We start from the raw sequence: 22627 nt of genomic DNA on the forward strand, positions 1-22627 counted from the left end.
CCTCCTCCCCCAGTTAGAGTCTGTGCCCAGAGGAGACTGGTCGCACACTAGGGGAGCTCTCCTGAGTTTCTCTGGAAAAAGAATTTTTTGTTAGGTTTTTTATTTTCAGGGAGCACTGCTGGCAACAGGCTCCCTGCATCGTGGGACCGAGGAGAGAGAAGCAGGCCTACTTTACTGATAGGTTCTGCTTCTTAGGCTACTGGACACCATTAGCTCCAGAGGGTCGGAACACTTGGTACGCCTAGCTGTTTGTCTCAGAGCCGCGCCGTCGTCCTCCTCGCAGAGCCGGAAGATAGAAGCCGGGTGAGTATGAGAAGCAAGAAGACTTCAAAGGCGGCAGAAGACTCCATTGCTCCCACACACACACGAGGCACAGCAAGGGTGCAGGACGCAGGGGTGACGCCCTGGGCAGCAATAATTACCTCCTAAAAGTTCACTGGCACGCATAGATACTGCATGGGCAGTATATACAGACCCCCGCCAGTATAAAATTAGCAGGACCGAAGCACGCCATCGAGGGGGCGGAGCTTAGTCCCTCAGCTCTAACCAGCGCCATTTTCTCCACAGCTTGCTGCAGAGACGCTGCTCCCGGACTCCCTTCACCGCTGTATACAAGTAACAGGGTGCAAAACGGGGGTGGGGGGCGGGCACATTAATTTGGTGCTAGTGTGATACAGAAAGCGCTTACAGGTCTGGGACATTATTAATAATTCAGACCGCAGTGGCGCTGGGTGTGAGCTGGCAAACTCCCTCTCTGTCTCTCTAAAGGACCTTATTGTGGGTCTGTCCCCTATATCCCAGTGTGTGTGGGGGTGTCAGTACGTGTGTGTCGACATGTCTGAGGCGGAAGGCTCTTCCAGAGAGGATGCAGAGCAGAATGTAATAGTGACACTGTCGGCACCGCCGACTGCTGATTGGGTAGACATGTGGAATGTTTTGAATGCAAGTGTGGCTTTATTACACAAAAGGTTGGACAAAGCATGGAGACAATCCATGGATATTAATGTGTCACAGAACCCATCAGGGTCCCAGAAACGTCCCTTTACCCAGATAGCAGACACTGATACCGACACGGATCATAACAAGAGTTCAAACGATACTCATTGTTCCAGACTGGCCTCGAAGGGCCTGGTATCCAGATTTTCAGGAAATGCTCACAGAAGATCCTTGGCCTCTTCCTCTAAGAGAGGACCTGTTACAACAGGGGCCGTGTTTGTTCCAAGACTTACCGCGGTTACGTTTGACGGCATGGAGGTTGAACACCAAATCCTAGCTAGGAAAGGTATTCCAGGGGAGGTCATCCCTACTCTGCTTAAAGCTAGGAAGGAGGTAACGGTGAAGCATTATCACTGTATCTGGAGGAAGTATGTGTTTTGGTGTGAATCCAAGAATGCTCCTACGGAGGTTTTTCAGCTGGGTCGTTTTCTCCATTTTCTACAGGCGGGGCTGGATATGGGCCTAAAGTTAGGCTCCATTAAGGTACAGATTTCGGCCTTATCAATATTTTTTTCAGAAGGAATTGTCCTCTCTTCCAGAAGTGCAGACTTTTGTGAAGGGAGTACTGCACATCCAACCTCCTTTTGTGCCCCCAGTGGCACCGTGGGACCTTAACGTGGTGTTACAGTTCCTTAAATCACTTTGGTTTGAACCACTTCAAACTGTTGAGTTAAAATTTCTCACTTGGAAAGTGGTCATGTTATTGGCCTTGGCATCTGCAAGGAGGGTGTCAGAATTGGCGGCCTTGTCTTACAAGAGCCCCAATCTGATTTTCCATATGGATAGAGCGGAATTGAGAACTCGTCCACAATTTCTACCTAAGGTGATTTCGTCGTTTCACATGAACCAACCTATTGTAGTGCCTGTGGCTACGGATGTCTTGGAGGATTCAAAGTACGTTGATGTAGTCAGGGCTTTAAAAAGCTATGTAGCCACAGCGGCTCGTATTAGGAAAACGGAGGCTCTGTTTATCCTATATGCAGCCAACAAGGTTGGCGCTCCTGCTTCCAAGCAAACTATCGCACTCTGGATCTATAATACGATTCAGCAGGCTCATTCTACGGCTGGATTGCCGTTACCAAAATCGGTAAAGGCCCATTCCACTAAGAAGGTGGGCTCTTCTTGGGCGGCTGCCTGGGGTGTCTCGGCATTACAGCTTTGCCGAGCAGCTACTTGGTGGGTTCAAACACTTTTGCAAAATCCTATTAGTTTGATACCCTGGCTGATGAGGACCTCTCTTTTGCTCAATCGGTGCTGCAGAGTCATTCGCACTCTCCCACCCGGTCTGGAGCTTTAGTATAAACCCCATGGTCCTTACGGAGTCCCCAGCACCCTCTAGGACGTAAGAGAAAATAAGATTTTAAACCTACCGGTAAATCTTTTTCTCCTAGTCCATAGAGGATGCTGGGCGCCCGTCCCAGTGCGGAATAAATCTGCAGTACTTGTACATAGTTATTGATAAGTCTACACAAGGGTTGTGTTGCAGTTCAGATCAACCTGTTGCTGATCTTAATTGTTCATACTGTTAACTAGTTTAGTTATATCCCATGTTGTACGGTGTGTTGTGGTGTGAGCTGGTATGTATCTCACCCTTAATTAACAAAATCCTTTCCTCGAAATGTCCGTCTCCTCTGGGCACAGTTCCTATAACTGAGGTCTGGAGGAGGGGCATAGAGGGAGGAGCCAGTTCACGCCCATTAAAAGGTCTTAAAGAGCCCATGTCTCCTGCGGAGCCCGTCTATACCCCATGGTCCTTACGGAGTCCCCAGCATCCTCTACGGACTAGGAGAAAAAGATTTACCGGTAGGTTTACAATCTTATTTATTTATTTTCATTTTTGGGGTTTGTGTGAATAGTTTTGTCATCTGGGACCCCAAATTGTAGAAAGGCATCCCCTCGCCACAAGCTTTATAACCAACTCTATGCCAACATGGATAGGTATAAAATAAAATAAAAGTCCAAAAATATGTAAAATTGAAAAATAAACTGTTGACCTTTTGACCCTGTCAAACCTAATGTCTATCTAACATGTGGTGTTTATCTATTGACTGTCTAACATCCGCATATCGGAACCATGTACTTGACCAGCGCACACTGGTTGTGGGTGTGACATCTGGGAGTTAATCTGTTTAGCGTACTGCATCTGATACAGTCATAAAGTGTAGCTGTAAAAGCCTATATATCAATATAGAGGCAAGCAAACATCCATTTCAGAATAAAGTATTTTAATTTTATTCATTTTGTGATTACTTAACTGGTCTGAAGCAACACTACAGTATAAATAATAAGGTTTAGAATAGGCTGACGTCTGGTACAGTGTCGTGTCCAACGTTTATAATCAAAGTTGTCTTCATAGTAAAAAAAAAAAAAAAGTGAAAAATCTCTTGAGATTTACAGGGTTTTGTTTTTTATATTGAAAATGGCAAGGTGTAAGATGATCAGAATATTTGTATAAAGGAAGACATGCATTCAAATCCCAACATAAATAGTACTGAAAAAACTACTAGTTCCGTACCTTTCACACTACACTGATACATCCTGCAATATTTTTATTTCTTGCATTTTACATGGAAATACTTTTATGATGGCAATGTTTCCCCCCCCCCAACCATCTTTCTACCTACTCGGAGTTTCCCACTGAGGTTTTTTATTTTAACAGGACGGACATGACTAACAAATATTACAATGAATGTTTTACTTACATAGCATAGGGCCCGGAGAATAGGAAAATCTGTGCTTATTTTGCTTGATTTCTGATATTGAAAAACGTGTTCATTCCCAAAATTTTATTTTGCAGCTTAAGTATTAAAGCTTGCAGATAAAGTAGAGACCAACATAAAGTACCAACCAATCCGCTGCTAACTAGTTTCACAGGATGTGTTGAAAAATGACAGGAGCTGATTGGTTGGTACTTGAGGTCTCTCCTAGCCTTCATACATCTGCCCCTTAGTCCGCCTCTGTGACAGTATAAAGTGCTGTGCATACCCATTTCTCTGACGTCCTAGTGGATGCTGGGAACTCCGTAAGGACCATGGGGAATAGACGGGCTCCGCAGGAGACTGGGCACTCTATAAGAAAGATTTGGTACTATCTGGTGTGCACTGGCTCCTCCCTCTATGCCCCTCCTCCAGACCTCAGTTAGATTTCTGTGCCCGGCCCGAGCTGGTTGCACACTAGGGGGGCTCTCCTGAGCTTCTAGAAAGAAAGTTTAAATTAGGTTTTTTATTTTACAGTGAGACCTGCTGGCAACAGGCTCACTGCATCGAGGGACTAAGGGGAGAAGAAGCGAACCTACCTGCTTGCAGCTAGCTTGGGCTTCTTAGGCTACTGGACACCATTAGCTCCAGAGGGATCGACCGCAGGACTCGTCCTTGGTGTTCGTTCCCGGAGCCGCGCCGCCGTCCCCCTTACAGAGCCAGAAGCATGAAGATGGTCCGGAAAATCGGCGGCAGAAGACTTCAGTCTTCACCAAGGTAGCGCACAGCACTGCAGCTGTGCGCCATTGCTCCTCATACACACTTCACACTCCGGTCACTGAGGGTGCAGGGCGCTGGGAGGGGGGCGCCCTGAGCAGCAATAAAAAAACACCTTGGCTGGCAAAATAGCCACAATATATAACCCCAGAGGCTATATATGTGGTAATTACCCCTGCCAGAATACAGAAAAAAGCGGGAGAAAAGTCTGCCGAAAAAGGGGCGGGGCTTCTCCCTCAGCACACTGGCGCCATTTTCTCTTCACAGTGCAGCTGGAAGACAGCTCCCCAGGCTCTCCCCTGTAGTTTTCAGGCTCAAAGGGTTAAAAAGAGAGGGGGGGCACTAAATTTAGGCGCAATATTGTTTATGCAAGCAGCTATTGGGGAAAATTCACTCAGTGATAGTGTTTATCCCTACATTATATAGCGCTCTGGTGTGCTGGCATACTCTCTCTCTGTCTCCCCAAAGGGCTGTGTGGGGTCCTGTCCTCAGTCAGAGCATTCCCTGTGTGTGTGCGGTGTGTCGGTACGGCTGTGTCGACATGTTTGATGAGGAGGCTTATGTGGAGGCGGAGCAGATGCCGATAAATGAGATGTCGCCCCCTGTGGGCCGACACCAGAGTGGATGGATAGGTGGAAGGTATTAACCGACAGTGTCAACTCCTTACATAAAAGGCTGGATGACGTAACAGCTATGGGACAGCCGGCTTCTCAGCCCGCGCCTGCCCAGGCGTCTCAAAGGCCATCAGGGGCTTAAAAACGCCCGCTCCCTCAGATGGCAGACACAGATGTCGACACGGAGTCTGACTCCAGTGTCGACGAGGTTGAGACATATACACAATCCACTAGGAACATCCGTTACATGATCCCGGCAATAAAAAATGTGTTACACATTTCTGCCATTAACCCAAGTACCACTAAAAAAGGATTTTATGTTTGGGGAGAAAAAGCAGGCAGTGTTTTGTTCCCCCATCAAATGAGTGAATGAAGTGTGAAAAAGCGTGGGTTCCCCCGATAAGAAACTGGTAATTTCTAAAAAGTAACTGATTGCGTACCCTTTCCCGCCAGAGGATAAGTTACGCTGGGAGATATCCCCTAGGGTGGATAAGGCGCTCACACGTTTGTCAAAAAAGGTGGCACTGCCGTCTTAGGATACGGCCACTTTGAAGGTACCTGCTGATAAATAGCAGGAGGCTATCCTGAAGTCTGTATTTACACACTCAGGTACTAGACTGAGACCTGCAGATAGTGCTGCTGCAGCGTGGTCTGTAACCCTTTCAAACAGGGATACTATTTTGCGAACATAAGACGTCGTCTTATATATGAGGGATGCACAGAGGGATATTTTGCCGGCTGGCATCCAGTATTATTGCAATGTCCATTCTGTCAGGAGGGTATTAGAGACCCGACACTGGACAGGTGATGCTGACTTTAAAAGGCACATAGAGCCTTATAAGGGTGAGGAATTGTTTGGGGATGGTCTCTGGGACCTCGTATCCACAGCAACAGCTGGGATAAAAAAAATTTACCTCAGGTTTCCTCACAGCCTAAGAAAAGCACTGTATTATCAGGTACAGTCCTTTCGGCTTCAGAAAAGCAAGCGGGTCAAAGGCGCTTCCTTTCTGCACAGAGACGAGGGAAGAGGGAAAAAGCTGCACCAGTCAGCCAGTTCCCAGAATCAAAATTCTTCCCCCGCTTCCTCTGAGTCCACCGCATGACGCGGGGGCTCCACAGGCGTAGCCAGGTACGGTGGGGGGCCGCCTCAAAAATTTCAGCGATCAGTGGGCTCGCTCACAGGTGGATCCCTGGATCCTTCAAGTAGTATCTCAGGGGTACAAGCTGGAATTCGAGGCGTCTCCCCCCCGCCGTTTCCTCAAATCTGCCTTGCCGACAACTCCCTCAGGCAGGGAGGCTGTGCTAGAGGCAATTCACAAGCTGTATTCCCAGCAGGTGATAGTCAAGGTGCCCCTACTTCAACAAGGACGGGGTTACTATTTCACACTGGTTGTGGTACCGAAACCGGACGGTTCGGTGAGACCCATTTTAAATTTGAAATCCTTGAACACATACATTAAAAAATTCAAGTTCAAGATGGAAGAGCTCAGGGCGGTTATTGCAAGCCTGGAGGAGGGGGATTACATGGTATCCCTGGACATCAAGGATGCTTACCTACATGTCCCCATTTACCATCCTCATCAGGAGTACCTCAGATTTGTGGTACAGGATTGCCATTACCAATTCCAAACACTGCCGTTTGGACTGTCCACGGCACCGAGGGTCTTTACCAAGGTAATGGCAGAAATGATGATACTCCTTCGAAAAAAGGGAGTTTTAATTATCCCGTACTTGGACGATCTCCTTATAAAGGCGAGGTCCAAGGAGCAGTTGTTGGTCGGAGTAGCACTATCTCGGGAAGTGCTACAACAGCACGGATGGATTCTATACATTCCAAAGTCACAGCTGGTTCCTACCACACGCCTACTGTTCCTGGGGATGGTTCTGGACACAGAACAGAAAAAAGTGTTTCTCCTGCAGGAGAAAGCCAAGGAGCTGTCATCTCTAGTCAGAGACCTCCTGAAACCAAAACAGGTATCGGTGCATCACTGCACACGAGTCCTGGGAAAAATGGTAGCTTCTTACGAAGAAAAATTCCATTCGGCAGGTTCCATACAAGAACCTTTTAGTGGGACCTCTTGAACAAGTGGTCGGGATCGCATCTTCAGATGCATCGGCTGATAACCCTGTCTCCAAGGACCAGGGTATCTCTACTGTGGTGGCTGCAGAGTGCTCATCTTCAAGAGGGCCGCAGATTCGGCATACAGGACTGGGTCCTGGTAACCACGGATGCCAGCCTTCGAGGCTGGGGGGCAGTCGCAAAGGGAAGAAACTTCCAAGGACTTTGGTCAAGTCAGGAGTCGTCCCTACACATAAATATTCTGGAACTGAGGGCCATTTACAATGCCCTAAGTCTGGCAAGGCCTCTGCTTCAAAACCAGCCGGTACTGATCCAATCAGACAACATCACGGCAGTCGCCCATGTAAACAGACAGGGCGGCACAAGAAGCAGGATGGCGATGGCAGAAGCTACAAGGATTCTCCGATGGGCGGAAAATCACGTCTTAGCACTGTCAGCAGTGTTCATTCCGGGAGTGGACAACTGGGAAGCAGACTTCCTCAGCAGACACGACCGACACCCGGGAGAGTGGGGACTTCATCCAGAAGTCTTCCAACTGTTGGTAAACCATTGGGAAAGGCCACAGGTGGACATGATGGCGTCCCGCCTAAACAAAAAACTAGATATTGCGCCAGGTCAAGGGACCCTCAGGCAAAAGCTGTGGACGCTCTAGTGACACCGTGGGTGTACCAGTCGGTTTATGTATTACCTCCTCTGCCTCTCATACCAAGGGTACTGAGAATAATAAGAAAACGAGGAGGAAGAACGATACTCGTGGTTCCGGATGGGCCAAGAAGAGCTTGGTACCCAGAACTTACAGAAATAATATCAGAGGACCCATGGCCTCTACCGCTCAGACAGGATCTGCTACAGCAGGGGCCGTCTGTTCCAAGACTTACCGCGGCTGCGTTGGACGGCATGGCGGTTGAATTCCGGATCCTAAAGCAAAAGGGCATTCCGGAGGAAGTCATTCCTACGCTGATAAAAGCCAGGAAAGAAGTAACCGCAAACCATTATCACCGTATTTGGCGAAAATATGTTGCGTGGTGTGAGGCCAGGAAGGCCCCAACAGAGGAATTTCAGCTGGGTCGTTTTCTGCACTTCCTACAGTCGGGAGTGACTATGGGCCTAAAATTGGGTTCCATTAAGGTCCAGATTTCGGCTCTGTCGATTTTCTTCCAGAAAGAACTGGCTTCACTGCCTGAAGTTCAGACTTTTGTAAAGGGAGTGCTACATATTCAGCCCCCTTTTTGTGCCTCCTGTGGCACCGTGGGATCTCAACGTGGTGTTGAGTTTCCTGAAATCACATTGGTTTGAGCCACTTAAAACTGTGGATCTGAAATATCTCACGTGGAAAGTGGTCATGTTATTGGCCTTGGCTTCGGCCAGGCGTGTGTCAGAATCGGCGGCTTTGTCATGTAAAAGCCCTTATCTGATTTTCCATATGGATAGGGCAGAATTGAGGACTCATCCCCAGTTTCTCCCTAAGGTGGTATCAGCTTTTCACTTGAACCAACCTATTATAGTGCCTGCGGCTACTAGGGACTTGGAAGATTCCAAGTTACTGGACGTAGTCAGGGCCTTAAAAAATTATATTTCCAGGACGGCTGGAGTCAGGAAAACTGACTCGCTTCTTATCCTGTAGGCACCCAACAAAATAGGTGCTCCTGCTTCTAAGCAGACTATTGCTCGCTGAATTTGTAGCACAATTTAACTGGAGCATTCTGCGGCTAGATTGCCGCATCCTAAATCAGTGAAAGCCCATTCCACGAGGAAGGTGGGCTCATCTTGGGCAGCTGCCCGAGGGGTCTCGGCTTTACAAATTTGCCGAGCTGCAACTTGGTCAGGGGCAAACACGTTTGCTAAATTCTACAAATTTGATACCCTGGCTGAGGAGGACCTTGAGTTCTCTCATTCGGTGCTGCAGAGTCATCCGCACTCTCCCGCCCGTTTGGGAGCTTTGGTATAATCCCCATGGTCCTTACGGAGTTCCCAGCATCCACTGGGACGTCAGAGAAAATAATAAGAATTTACTTACCGATAATTCTATTTCTCGTAGTCCGTAGTGGATGCTGGGGACTCCGTCAGGACCATGGGGTTTAGCGGCTCCGCAGGAGACAGGGCACAATAATAAAAGCTTTAGGATCAGGTGGTGTGCACTGGCTCCTCCCCCCATGACCCTCCTCCAAGCCTCAGTTAGGATACTGTGCCCGGACGAGCGTGCATAATAAGGAAGGATATTGAATCCCGGGTAAGACTCATACCAGCCACACCAATCACACCGTACAACCTGTGATCTGAACCCAGTTAACAGTATGATAACAACGAAGGAGCCTCTGAAAAGATGGCTCACAACAAGAATAACCCGATTTTTGTAACAATAACTATGTACAAGTATTGCAGACAATCCGCACTTGGGATGGGCGCCCAGCATCCACTACGGACTACGAGAAATAGAATTATCGGTAAGTAAATTCTTATTTTCTCTAACGTCCTAAGTGGATGCTGGGGACTCCGTCAGGACCATGGGGATTATACCAAAGCTCCCAAACGGGCGGGAGAGTGCGGATGACTCTGCAGCACCGAATGAGAGAACTCCAGGTCCTCCTCAGTCAGGGTGTGCCCCTGACCAAGTAGCAGCTCGGCAAAGTTGTAAAGCCGAGACCCCTCGGGCAGCCGCCCAAGATGAGCCCACTTCCTTGTGGAATGGGCTTTTACTGATTTTGGCTGTGGCAAGCCTGCCACAGAATGTGCAAGCTGAATTGTACTACAAATCCAGCGAGCAATCGTCTGCTTAGAAGCAGGAACACCCATCTTGTTGGGTGCATACAGGCTAAACAGCGAGTCAGATTTTCTGACTCCAGTCGTCCTGGAAACATATATTTTCAGGGCCCTGACAACGTCAAGTAACTTGGAGTCCTCCAAGTCCCTAGTAGCCGCAGGTACCACAATAGGTTGGTTCATGTGAAAAACAGAAAACACCTTAAGGAGAAATTGAGGACGAGTCCTCAATTCTGCCCTGTCAGAATGAAAAATTAAGTAAGGGCTTTTATATGATAAAGCCGCCCATTCTGACACACGCCTGGCTGAAGCCAGGGCTAATAGAATCTTCACCTTTCATGTGAAATATTTTAATTCCACAGTGGTGAGTGGATCACCAATGTGACTTTAGGAAACTAAAACAACATTGAGATCCCAAGGTGCCACTGGGGGCACAAAAGGAGGCTGTATATGCAGTACCCCTTTTACAAACGTCTGAACTTCAGGCACTGAAGCCAGTTCTTTCTGGAAGAAATTTGACAGGGTCGAAATTTGAACCTTAATGGACCCTAATTTTAGGCCCATAGACAGTCCTGTTTTCAGGAAATGTAGGAAACGACCCAGTTGGAATTCCTCTGTAGGGACCTTCTTGGCCTCACACCACGCAACATATTTTCGCCAAATGCGGTGAAAATGTTTTGCGGTTACATCCTTCCTGGCTTCGACCAGGGTAGGGATGACTTCATCTGGAATGCCCTTTCAGGATCCGGCGTTCAACTGCCATGCCGTCAAACGCAGCCGCGGTAAGTCTTGGAACAGACAAGGCCCCTGCTGGAGCAGGTCCTTCCTTAAAGGTAGAGGCCACGGTTCTTCCGTGAGCATCTCTTGAAGTTCCGGGTACCAAGTCCTTCTTGACCCATCCGGAACCACGAGTATCGTTCTTACTCATCTCCTTCTTATGATTCTCAGTACTTTTGGTATGAGATGCATAGGAGGGAACACATACCCTGACTGGTACACCCACAGTGTTACCAGAGCGTTCACCGCTATTGCCTGAGGGTCCCTTGACCTGGCGCAATATTTGTCTAGTTTTTTGTTCAGGCGGGACGCCATCATGTCCACCTTTGGTTTTTCCCAACGGTGTACAATCATGTGGAAGACTTCCCGCTGAAGTCCCCACTCTCCCGGGTGGAGGTTATGCCTGCTGAGGAAGTTTGCTTCCCAGTTTTCCATTCCCGGAATTAACACTGCTGAGAGTGTTATCACATGATTTTTCGCCCAGCGAAGAATCCTTGCAGTTTCTGCCATTTCCCTCCTGCTTCATGTGCCGCCCTGTCTGTTTACGTGGGCGACTGCCGTGATGTTGTCCCACTGGATCAATACCGGCTGACCTTGAAGCAGAGGTCTTGCTAAGCTTAGAGCCTTGTAAATTGCCCTTAGCTCCAGTATATTTATGTGGAGAGAAGTCTCCAGACTTGATCACACTCCCTGGAAATTTTTTCCTTGTGTGACTGCTCCCCAGCCACTCAGGCTGGCATCCGTGGTCACCAGGACCCAGTCCTGAATGTCGAATCTGCGGCCCTTTCATAGATGAGCACTCTGCAGCCACCGCAGAAGAAAACACCCTTGTCCTTGGAGACAGGGTTGTCCGCTGATGCATCTGAAGATGCGATCCGGACCATTTTCCCAGCAGATTCCACTGAAAGATTCTTGCGTGAAATCTACCGAATGGGATCGCTTTGTAAGAAACCACCATTTTTTCACAGGACCCTTGTGCAATGATGCACTGATACTTTTCCTGGTTTTAGGAGGTTCCTGACTAGCTCGGATAACTCCCTGGTCTTCTTCTCCGGGAGAAAACATCCTTTTCTGGACTGTGTCCAGAATCATTCCTAGGAACATTAGACGTGTCGTCGGAAAAAGCTGCGATTTTGGAATATTTAGAATCCACTCGTGCTGTCGTAGAACTACTTGAGATAGTGCTACTCCGACCGCCAACTGTTCTCTGGACCTTGCCCTTATCAGGAAAGCGTCCATATTTCTTTTAGGAAGAATCATCATTTCGGCCATTACCATGGTAAAGACCCGGGGTGCCGTGGACAATCCAAACGGCAGCGTCTGAACTGATAGTGACAGTTCTGTACCACGAACCTGAGATACCCTTGGTGAGAAGGGCAAAATTTGGACATGTAGGTAAGCGTCCCTGATATCCAGTGACACCATATCGTCCTGGTTCGCTATCACTGCTCTGAGTGACTCCATCTTGATTTGAACCCTTGTATGTAATTGTTCAAATCTTTTAGATCTCACCGAGCCGTTTGGCTTCAGTACCACAATATAGTGTGGAATAATACCCCTTCCCTTGTTGTAGGAGGGGTACTTTGATTATCACCTGCTGGGAATACAGCCTGTGAATTTTTTTCCAATACTGCCTCCCTGTCGGAGGGAGACGTTGCTAAAGCAGACTTCAGGAACTTGTGAGGGGAAGACGTCTCGAATTTCCAATGTACACCTGGGATACTACGTGTAGGATCCAGGAGTCCACTTGCGAGTGAGCCCACTGCGTGCTGAACTCTTGAGACGACCCCCCACCGCACCCGAGTCCGCTTGTATGGCCCCAGCGTCATGCTGCAGACTTGGCAGAAGCTGTGGAGGACTTCTGTTCCTGGGAATGGGCTGCCTGCTGCAGTCTTCTTCCCTTTCCTCTAACCCTGGGCAGATATGACTGGCCTTTTGCCCGCCTGCCTTTATGGGTATGAAAGGACTGAGACTGAAAAGACTGTGTCCTTTTCTGCTGAGATGTGACTTGGGGTAACAAAAGTGGATTTTCCAGCTGTTGCCATGGCCACCAGGTCCGATGGACCGCCCCTTTATACGGCAATACTTTCATGTGCTGTCTGGAATCTGCATCACCTGACCACTGTCGTGTCTATAAACATCTTCTGGCAGATATGGACATCACATCTACTCTTGATGCCAGAATGCAAATATCCCTCTGCGCATCTCGCATATATAGAAATGCATCCTTAAAATGCTCTATAGTCAATAAAATATTGTTCCTGTCAAGGGTATCAATATTTTCAGTCAGGAAATCCGACCAAGCCCCCCCAGCGCTGCACATCCAGGCTGAGGCGATTGCTGGTCGTAGTATAACACCAGTATGTGTGTATATACTTTTTAGGATATTTTTCAGCTTCCTATCAGCTGGCTCTTTGAGGGCGGCCGTATCTGGAGACGGTAACGCCACTTGTTTTTATAAGCGTGTGAGCGCCTTATCCACCCTAAGGTGTGTTTCCCAACTCGCCCTCACTTCTGGCGAGAAAGGGTATACCTCCAATAATTTTCTATCGGAGGAAACCCACGTATCATCACACACTTTAATTTATCTGATTCAGGAAAAACTACAAGTAGATTATTCCCACCCTACATAATACCCTTATTTGTGGTACTTGTAGTATCAGAAATATGTAACACCTCCTTCATTGCCCTTAACATGTAACGTGTGGCCCTAAAGGAAAATACGTTTGTTTCTTCACCGTCGACACTGAAGTCAGTGTCCGTGTCTGTGTCGACCAACTGAGGTAAATGGGCGTTTTTACAAGCCCCTGACGGTGTCCGAGACGCCTGGACAGGTACTAATTTGTTTGCCGGCCGTCTCATGTCGTCAACCGACCTTGCATCGTGTTGACATTATCACGTAATTCCTAAATAAGCCATCCATTCCGGTGTCGACTCCCTAGAGAGTGACATCACCAATACAGGCAATTTGCTCCGCCTCCTCACCAACATCGTCCTCCTACATGTCGACACACACGTACCGACACACAGCACACACACAGGGAATGCTCTGATAGAGGACAGGACCCCACTAGCCCTTTGGGGAGACAGAGGGAGAGTTTGCCAGCACACACCAAAAACGCTATAATTATACAGGGACAACCCCTTATACAAGTGTTTTCCCTTATAGCATTTTCACATATGTAATCATATCGCCAAATAAGTGCCCCCCCTCTCTGTTTTAACCCTGTTTCTGTAGTGCAGTGCAGGGGAGAGCCTGGGAGCCTTCCTCACAGCAGAGCTGAGCAGGAAAATGGCGCCGTGTGCTGAGGAGAATAGGCCCCGCCCCCTAAAACGGCGGGCTCTTCTCCCGGAGTTTGTGAGATCTGGCAGGGGTTAAATACATCCATATAGCCTCAAGGGCTATATGTGATGTATTTTAGCCATAAAAAAGGTATAATACATTGCTGCCCAGGGCGCCCCCCCCAGCGCCCTGCACCCTCAGTGACCGCTGGTATGAAGTGTGCTGACAACAATGGCGCACAGCTGCAGTGCTGTGCGCTACCTTATGAAGACTGGAAGTCTTCTGCCGCCTGTTTCTGGACCTCTGGACCTCTTCAACTTCGGCATCTGCAAGGGGGGTCGGCGGCACGGCTCCGGGACGAACCCCAGGGTGAGACCTGTGTTCCGACTCCCTCTGGAGCTAATGGTGTCCAGTAGCCTAAGAAGCAAATCCATCCTGCACGCAGGTGAGTTTACTTCTCTCCCATAAGTCCCTCGTAGCAGTGAGCCTGTTGCCAGCAGGACTCACTGAAAATAAAAAACCTAACTTAAACTTTTATTCTAAGCAGCTCAGGAGAGCCACCTAGATTGCACCCTTCTCGGCCGGGCACAAAGATCTAACTGAGGCTTGGAGGAGGGTCATGGGGGGAGGAGCCAGTGCACACCACCTGATCCTAAAGCTTTTATTATTGTGCCCTGTCTCCTGCGGAGCCGCTAAACCCCATGGTCCTGACGGAGTCCCCAGCATCCACTTAGGACGTTAGAGAAAAGATTTTACTCACCGGTAAATCTATTTCTCGTAGTCCGTAGTGGATGCTGGGTGCCCATCCCAAGTGCGGATTGTCTGCAATACTTGTATATAGTTATTGCCTAACTAAAGGGTTATTGTTGAGCCATCTGTTGAGAGGCTCTGTTATATTTCATACTGTTAACTGGGTATAGTATCACGAGTTATACGGTGTGATTGGTGTGGCTGGTATGAGTCTTACCCGGGATTCAAAATCCTTCCTTATTGTGTCAGCTCTTCCGGGCACAGTATCCTAACTGAGGTCTGGAGGAGGGGCATAGAGGGAGGAGCCAGTGCACACCAGATAGTACCAAATCTTTCTTATAGAGTGCCCAGTCTCCTGCGGAGCCCGTCTATTCCCCATGGTCCTTACGGAGTTCCCAGCATCCACTACGGACTACGAGAAATAGATTTACCGGTGAGTAAAATCTTATTTTATGTGTCTAACCTGTACGCCTACTTCACAGCATGTCAGTACAGGTATCGTTGCAGCATTTGGGAAGGGCCTGCTGTGGTCTTATTAGACCACATGGTGCTCACCCACCATTCAAGGAATCCATTGTGGCAATGTTAATACATCTGCACACTGGGTGATCTTGTCAGAGCTTTAGAAGATATCACAGTTGGGAAGTATTTGATTAAGTGTGTGGCTAATTCTCTGAAATCAGCTCAGTTCCAGGACTGCGTGTGGGTAGAGGAGTGCCAGTATTAAATTGGTCAGGTTCAGATTCTACACTATGGGGATGGGATAGGGTTATAAATAAGAAGCCGTCTTCTCTGCTTAACTATTCCTGTTTCTGTGTAAGATCTTTGTGACTTATGTGCATGATGTACTCCGCTTTGTATGAGATGAAAGTATTACATAGACGCGTCTCCTCTGTGTTTTTAGGTTACTTTTTAATGCAGGCGGTACGCAGTGTTGGAGCTGCCGGATGGTTTGTATCCAGGAAGGTGTTGTCGTTTCTTTGGTTGGCCATTGTATCACCAGGTTATTATTTTGATTTTGCACATTGGAAAGGACAGCATGCATTCATTCATTCTTGCTTTATTGGCAAAATGTTTTGTTTTTGTTCTTACATTCACTTCGACTGCATGTGAGTAATATGTTCATCTTGAGCGATCCCTTATGGCACCGGGTTAATTAAATGCTAAACATCAGATGTGGATGTTCCGATAGAATGCATGGTGTTACATTGCTTGTATCACTGGTACGTGGGTGTACGTTCTCTCATTGCAGGTCTTATGCATGCTATGTATCAGTGAGCTCTTGGCTTTCACTCCTGTTTATATAGTTTTAGTTTGTGTAATTTTTCATCTCGCTCTTGCAGGAAAGGCCGCGTCTGGAATGTTTTGGTGGCTGGGCACAGGATGGTACCAGCTTTCTACCCTGATTTCCTTGTTAAATGTCTTTTTCCTGACAAGGTCAGTATTGGTTACAAATAATTGTCTCATCTTTGTTATTCAGGTGGGATGCAGTCAATTTACCTACAATCAAAATCGCGACAGTCAAAATCCCGACAACCATTGACCGACTGTCAAAATACCAACATTAAAAATGACGACAGGTCAAAAAGTCAACATGAGTTTTTCATGTTTTTTTCATTGAAACAGACTTGTTCATACTTCACCATCTCAGTGGACCTGGAGGGGGGATATAATAGTGCCTGAAACATACCGAGCGCAGCGAGCCATGCGGGGGGACGCGGCACACTTATACGGTGTCCATGTTAACCTATGTCGACATACACACTACAAAATGATGAATAACTCGTGTCCACTTTTTGACCTGTTGACATATTAAATGTCTATTTTGACTGTCGACGTTTTAAATGTTGGTATTTTGACCATCGGTCAATTGGTGTCTGTATTTTGACTGTAGGTATTTCACACTGATCCCATTCAGGCAATGCATTTGAGCGTTCTAGTCTAATAAATACATACACATTGCAGTATATGAATACCATCCTACACAGGAAACAAATTCTCTGCATTCTTCGGGTGAACCTTAGGATGCCAGATAACCCTTACTCCCTGCGCACCACTTTCACCAAATAGCCCTTACTCACCACACCACTTTCACCAAATAGCCCTTACTCACCACACCACTTTCACCAAATAGCCCTTACTCACCACACCACTTTCACCAAATAGCCCTTACTCACCACACCACTTTCACCAAACAGCCCTTACTCACCACACCACTTTCGCCAAATAGCCCTTACTCACCACACCACTTTCACCAAATAGCCCTTACTCACCACACCACTTTCACCAAATAGCCTTTACTCACTACAACACTTTCACCAAATAGCCCTTACTCACCACACCACTTTCACCAAATAGCCCTTACTCACCACACCACTTTCACCAAATAGCCCTTACTCACTACAACACTTTCACCAAATAGCCCTTACTCACCACACCACTTTCACCAAATAGCCCTTACTCACCACACCACTTACACCAAATAGCCCTTACTCACCACACCACTTACACCAAATAGCCCTTACTCACCACACCACTTTCACCAAATAGCCCTTACTCACCACACCACTTACACCAAATAGCCCTTACTCACCACACCACTTTCACCAAATAGCCCTTACTCACCACACCACTTATACCAAATAGCCCTTACTCACCACACCACTTTCAGCGAATATTTCTTTGCAATATTTTGACCTTTTTGTATTTTATTTGCAGATGCCTTCCAAAGATTTCCAGAATGTTTCTTTTTCTGATCCCCTTACTGCTGCTATTGGGTAAGTGATCAGCGGCAGAATGACGGTCTCTGTATGGAGATTGCAATCAGGAGGAGGAGTTGGAGCTATTTCTGAGCACTTTATATTTTATTTTTAAGTTCATCTGTCCTTGTATCGTTTGACATAAAAGGTAAATTTGAATGCAAGTTCTAATTCCTCTATACAGCAGTTGCCATAGAAAACAGTAACTGTATTGGATTGTGCATAATTTATTCAGTCTCCCGCTGCTTGCTTGGTTCATTTTCTGTGAATTACAAGTGATCTGTCGTATGCACGCAAAGGCTGCAAAGATCCAACCCAAGCAACACCTGATTGTGCATTTAACTAATGGTGTGTTAGCAACTTATTTTGGGGCAGATGTATTAACCTGGCAACGGCATAAGTAAGTGATTAAACCAGTGATAAGTGCAATGTGAAACGCACCAGCCAGTCTACTTCAATATGCAAATTGACAGGAGCTGACTGGCTGGTGCGTTTATCACCTTGCACTTATCACTGGTTTATCACTTCCTTATGCCGTCTCCATGCTTAATACATCTGCCCCACTATTGGCTCCGGGGGTGTAGTATGGTATGCCAGCGGCAGGAATCCCGGCGGCCAGCATACCGGCGCTGGGATCCCGACCGCCGGCATACCGACAGCTGGGCGAGCGCAAATGAGCCCCTTGCGGGTTTGCCACGCTGTGGGCACGGTCATGCTATTTATTTCCCCCCCCCCCTCCCCCCTATATCCCACGGTGGCGTGGACCCCCAAGAGGGAGAATAGTTGTCGGTATGCCTGGTGTTGGGATTCCGGCGCCAGTATACTGAGCGCCGGGATCCCAACGGCCGGTATACTGAATACCACCCGCTCCAGGATTACTATAAATATTTAATAAACATAATTTTTATTTTTTTGGTATTAAATGTAGCAGTGGTTGGTGGAAGAGACTGGCAGATTCTTCACTGCTCGTTCCTGATCTAATGTGTGAAAAATGTCTTCTCTGTGTAGGTCTGTGGTGGTGGGGCTTCGACGCCTTGCTTGCCATGCTCTCCATGTTCCGTGGAATCGTAATAAATACAACACAAACAAATGAATATCCTATTCCCAGCCTGAAGCCAGCGTCTGATATTCACATATCCAGCCCTGAAAGAAAGGTAACATTTTCTCTCCAATTGCAAAGTGGATAGTCAAAACAGGGCTCTAATTACTAACGCTCTTGTAAAGACAGATAAAGTCTCCACTATTTGCAGGGACAGAGCATGTATAGACTTTGCATTCCTTAGTGATGTTTGCCAACAACTCTTAGCAGTGCTTTCAGGGATTTCTCCTTATTTGAATTGTTGTGCTTTGGGCGTAGTGGCAGGTTGCCATCTCTTTGGGGAAAACATCTGCTTATGTTGTAGTTTTACAGTTATTTCCTGCCCAGTGTTTGTGTTAATAGAGCAGTCCAAATGCTTATGGTCTTTAACATTTAATTAGGGGGCGATTCAATTGTTTTTACTGCCCCCTGCTGGTCGTCTATACGAATGGGCACTTGACGGAGCAATTCAAGTGTTACTACGTTTGAGTGCCCATTAGTATTGACGCACCCAAAAGTACTGGGTTTAGCCGCACAAAGCAGCTAAACCCATCTAAAGCAGTGGTTTGGGCGCCGACCATGGACTTTGCACATGTTTGCTCTCTCACCTCGGGCGGGATGTACTAATGTACATCACCGCCCTGCGCCACGATGCTGATCGCATATGTACTAACATATGCGATCAGCATTGCGGAGGACAGCTCTTCCGATAAGAGCTGTCCTCCGCGATGCGCAGCGGCAGCCTGACTTCCAGGATTCGGCCCCAGGAGTCAGTCTGCGCATGCGCGGGGTGACGGGGGCGGCCGCAGGGCATGCTGGGAGGGATCCGATCGGATCCCTCGCACAGCGCCGCGGGGAGAAGCCCATAGGCTTCTATGGACGTACGCCAGCTAAAGCTGGCGTACCCCGCCGCGGCGCTGTCCTGCCGGCCGGGGGTTAGTACATCAGGAAAATGCGGTAAACAGGGAGTTTACCGCATTTTCCGCTTAGTACATCCCGCCCCTCAGGAGGCTGCAAGAAGTAATGTCTCCCCATGGCTAATGGGTGTCTAAACAGAGGCACAATTGATTTGTTATGTGTTGCGCCACCCCCTGGTAGCTGTGGGGGGAAAACAATTGAATAGTGTCGTGTGTCCCCCCCCACTCCCCCATCTCCTGCAGATGTGTCATTCAAATTGCACCAAATAGCTCCATTTAACGCACCACACACGTTGCTACTTAGCCGCGCTAAAACACTAATCTGAAGTACCTTGTACTGTATCGGAGAACTAAGATGCAAAGTTGAGGAAAAAACAGGCCTGATATGAGTGCCCTGTGTCCTGCATGTTTTTGCTTTTCTGCAACTTTATACCAATTCCTTTGCGACAAATCCTAAGTACGATGATTCAAAATGAAGGGGGAAGTATGCTGTACAGGAATCTTGCCTGGCGTCTCACACCATATAGCGAAAAGGGATAGGCGATGAGGACACATTTGTGTATTGAAGCTTCCTCATGGACCTAGGCTTTCCTTCTGTTTGCAGAAGATACAGGATATGTAAACGCTACAAATGGGTGATATTTTGATAGGGGTAATATGCTGTGCAGTTCTGCATTACTTTGTAATACTGCTGCATGTAATGAATCACTAAATTCCCTAGCCTGTAGAAGTCTTACAGCCTGATCATGCTTATTTCAGGAGTCGGGTCTTCAGTTTGATAGCCGAATGAAGGAGCTGGAGAGGGTGTTTAGGGATATGGCTGACCACCAGAATCATCACGTGGAAGATTACAACAAACTGAGACTTCTGGTTGGGGATATCCAACAACAGATGGGAGAACTGAATCACCAAGATCGTATGTCTGCGCTAATCTCTTCTCTTCTCAATGAACGTTTTGCCAAAATGAAGATGGGATCACAGGAAAAAGCCACGGTGAATACTGTCCCCTATTAAGAATCTATAGATCAGTTTACTTTATATTGGTGTTTTTTTTTTTGTTCCCCCCCCCCCCCCCCCCCTCAAATTTATTACAATAATTAGTGTATATTTACATTAATTATAGGTTAAGGCTTTGCCTGTTACAAACATTAGATGCTGTGTACCTAGATAAAAATAGACGCATGCATGTCAGCCAGATAACACCAGAGTTTTTAGTGCAGGGGAGATCACACTCTCTCCTCACTGTATAGTAAAATAACACCTAGTTAAAAATAATTATCTAAGGACAATTAAAAATATCACCTTTTGCTAGCCGCCTATGTGTGTCATCCAGTGTGTGCGCGGTGACTGCTCACAACGGTGAATGTAACAAAATGAGGGTAATGCAGCATAACCCTCCCATCTTCTCCGTTTGTCTTCATACACTACACACTCTACCTGTGTGCAGTAATTATCGTTAGTGGGTTATCCTCTGATCCATTTATGGAATTAGAAGAGTAGGGGAAAGGTAACTAGATGGAAAGAATAAGAATGATTTGATCTAGAGAATGCCCATGAGAATATATATGCTACTAACACAAAAATAAGAATTTACTTACCGATAATTCTATTTCTCATAGTCCGTAGTGGATGCTGGGGACTCCGTAAGGACCATGGGGAATAGCGGCTCCGCAGGAGACTGGGCACAAAGTAAAAAGCTTTAGGACTACCTGGTGTGCACTGGCTCCTCCCCCTATGACCCTCCTCCAAGCCTCAGTTAGGATACTGTGCCCGGACGAGCGTACACAATAAGGAAGGATTTTGAATCCCGGGTAAGACTCAAACCAGCCACACCAATCACACCGTACAACTTGTGATCTGAACCCAGTTAACAGCATGATAACAAAGGAGCCTCTGAAAAGATGGCTCACAACAATAATAACCCGATTTTTGTAACAATAACTATGTACAAGTATTGCAGACAATCCGCACTTGGGATGGGCGCCCAGCATCCACTACGGACTATGAGAAATAGAATTATCGGTAAGTAAATTCTTATTTTCTCTAACGTCCTAAGTGGATGCTGGGGACTCCGTAAGGACCATGGGGATTATACCAAAGCTCCCAAACGGGCGGGAGAGTGCGGATGACTCTGCAGCACCGAATGAGAGAACTCCAGGTCCTCCTCAGCCAGGGTATCAAATTTGTAGAATTTAGCAAACGTGTTTGCCCCTGACCAAGTAGCTGCTCGGCAAAGTTGTAAAGCCGAGACCCCTCGGGCAGCCGCCCAAGATGAGCCCACTTTCCGTGTGGAATGGGCTTTTACAGATTTTGGCTGTGGCAGGCCTGCCACAGAATGTGCAAGCTGAATTGTACTACAAATCCAACGAGCAATCGTCTGCTTAGAAGCAGGAGCACCCAGTTTGTTGGGTGCATACAGGATAAACAGCGAGTCAGATTTTCTGACTCCAGCCGTCCTGGAAACATATTTTCAGGGCCCTGACTACGTCTAGCAACTTGGAATCCTCCAAGTCCCTAGTAGCCGCAGGCACCACAATAGGCTGGTTTAAGTGAAATGCTGAAACCACCTTAGGAAGAAATTGAGGCCGAGTCCTCAATTCTGCCCTATCCGTATGAAAAATTAGGTAAGGGCTTTTATAGGATAAAGCCGCCAATTCTGATACACGCCTGGCTGAAGCCAGGGCTAACATCATTACCACTTTCCATGTGAGATATTTTAAGTCCACAGTGGTGAGTGGTTCAAACCAATGTGATTTTAGTAATCCCAAAACTACATTGAGATCCCAAGGTGCCACTGGAGGCACAAAAGGAGGCTGTATATGCAGTACCCCCTTGACAAACGTCTGAACTTCAGGAACTGAAGCTAGTTCTTTTTGGAAGAATATTGACAGGGCCGAAATTTGAACCTTAATGGACCCTAATTTTAGGCCCATAGACAGTCCTGTTTGCAGGAAATGCAGGAAACGACCCAGTTGAAATTCCTCTGTAGGGGCCTTCCTGGCCTCACACCACGCAACATATTTACGCCAAATACGGTGATAATGTTGCACAGTTACATCCTTCCTGGCTTTGATCAGGGTAGGGATGACTTCATCCGGAATGCCTTTTTCCTTCAGGATCCGGCGTTCAACCGCCATGCC

General features: G+C 47.3%; 1 protein-coding gene across 9 annotated transcripts in view; it reads left to right on the plus strand.

The window, feature by feature from the left end:
- Window positions 1-22627, plus strand: part of SUN1 (Sad1 and UNC84 domain containing 1) — a 224182-nt gene that overhangs the window by 168906 nt on the left and 32649 nt on the right. For 8 of the 9 annotated variants that reach the window (XM_063934520.1, XM_063934524.1, XM_063934519.1 and 5 more), the window contains 5 exons: window positions 15638-15736; window positions 16077-16170; window positions 17452-17510; window positions 18501-18646; window positions 20247-20480. In XM_063934520.1, the coding sequence (XP_063790590.1) occupies window positions 15638-15736; window positions 16077-16170; window positions 17452-17510; window positions 18501-18646; window positions 20247-20480 (632 nt within the window). The remainder of the gene's footprint in view (window positions 1-15637; window positions 15737-16076; window positions 16171-17451; window positions 17511-18500; window positions 18647-20246; window positions 20481-22627) is intronic. The other variant, XM_063934527.1, reaches the window with a different exon arrangement.

This window comes from Pseudophryne corroboree, chromosome 7 (assembly GCF_028390025.1).
Source record: "Pseudophryne corroboree isolate aPseCor3 chromosome 7, aPseCor3.hap2, whole genome shotgun sequence".
Lineage (NCBI taxonomy): Eukaryota > Metazoa > Chordata > Amphibia > Anura > Myobatrachidae > Pseudophryne > Pseudophryne corroboree.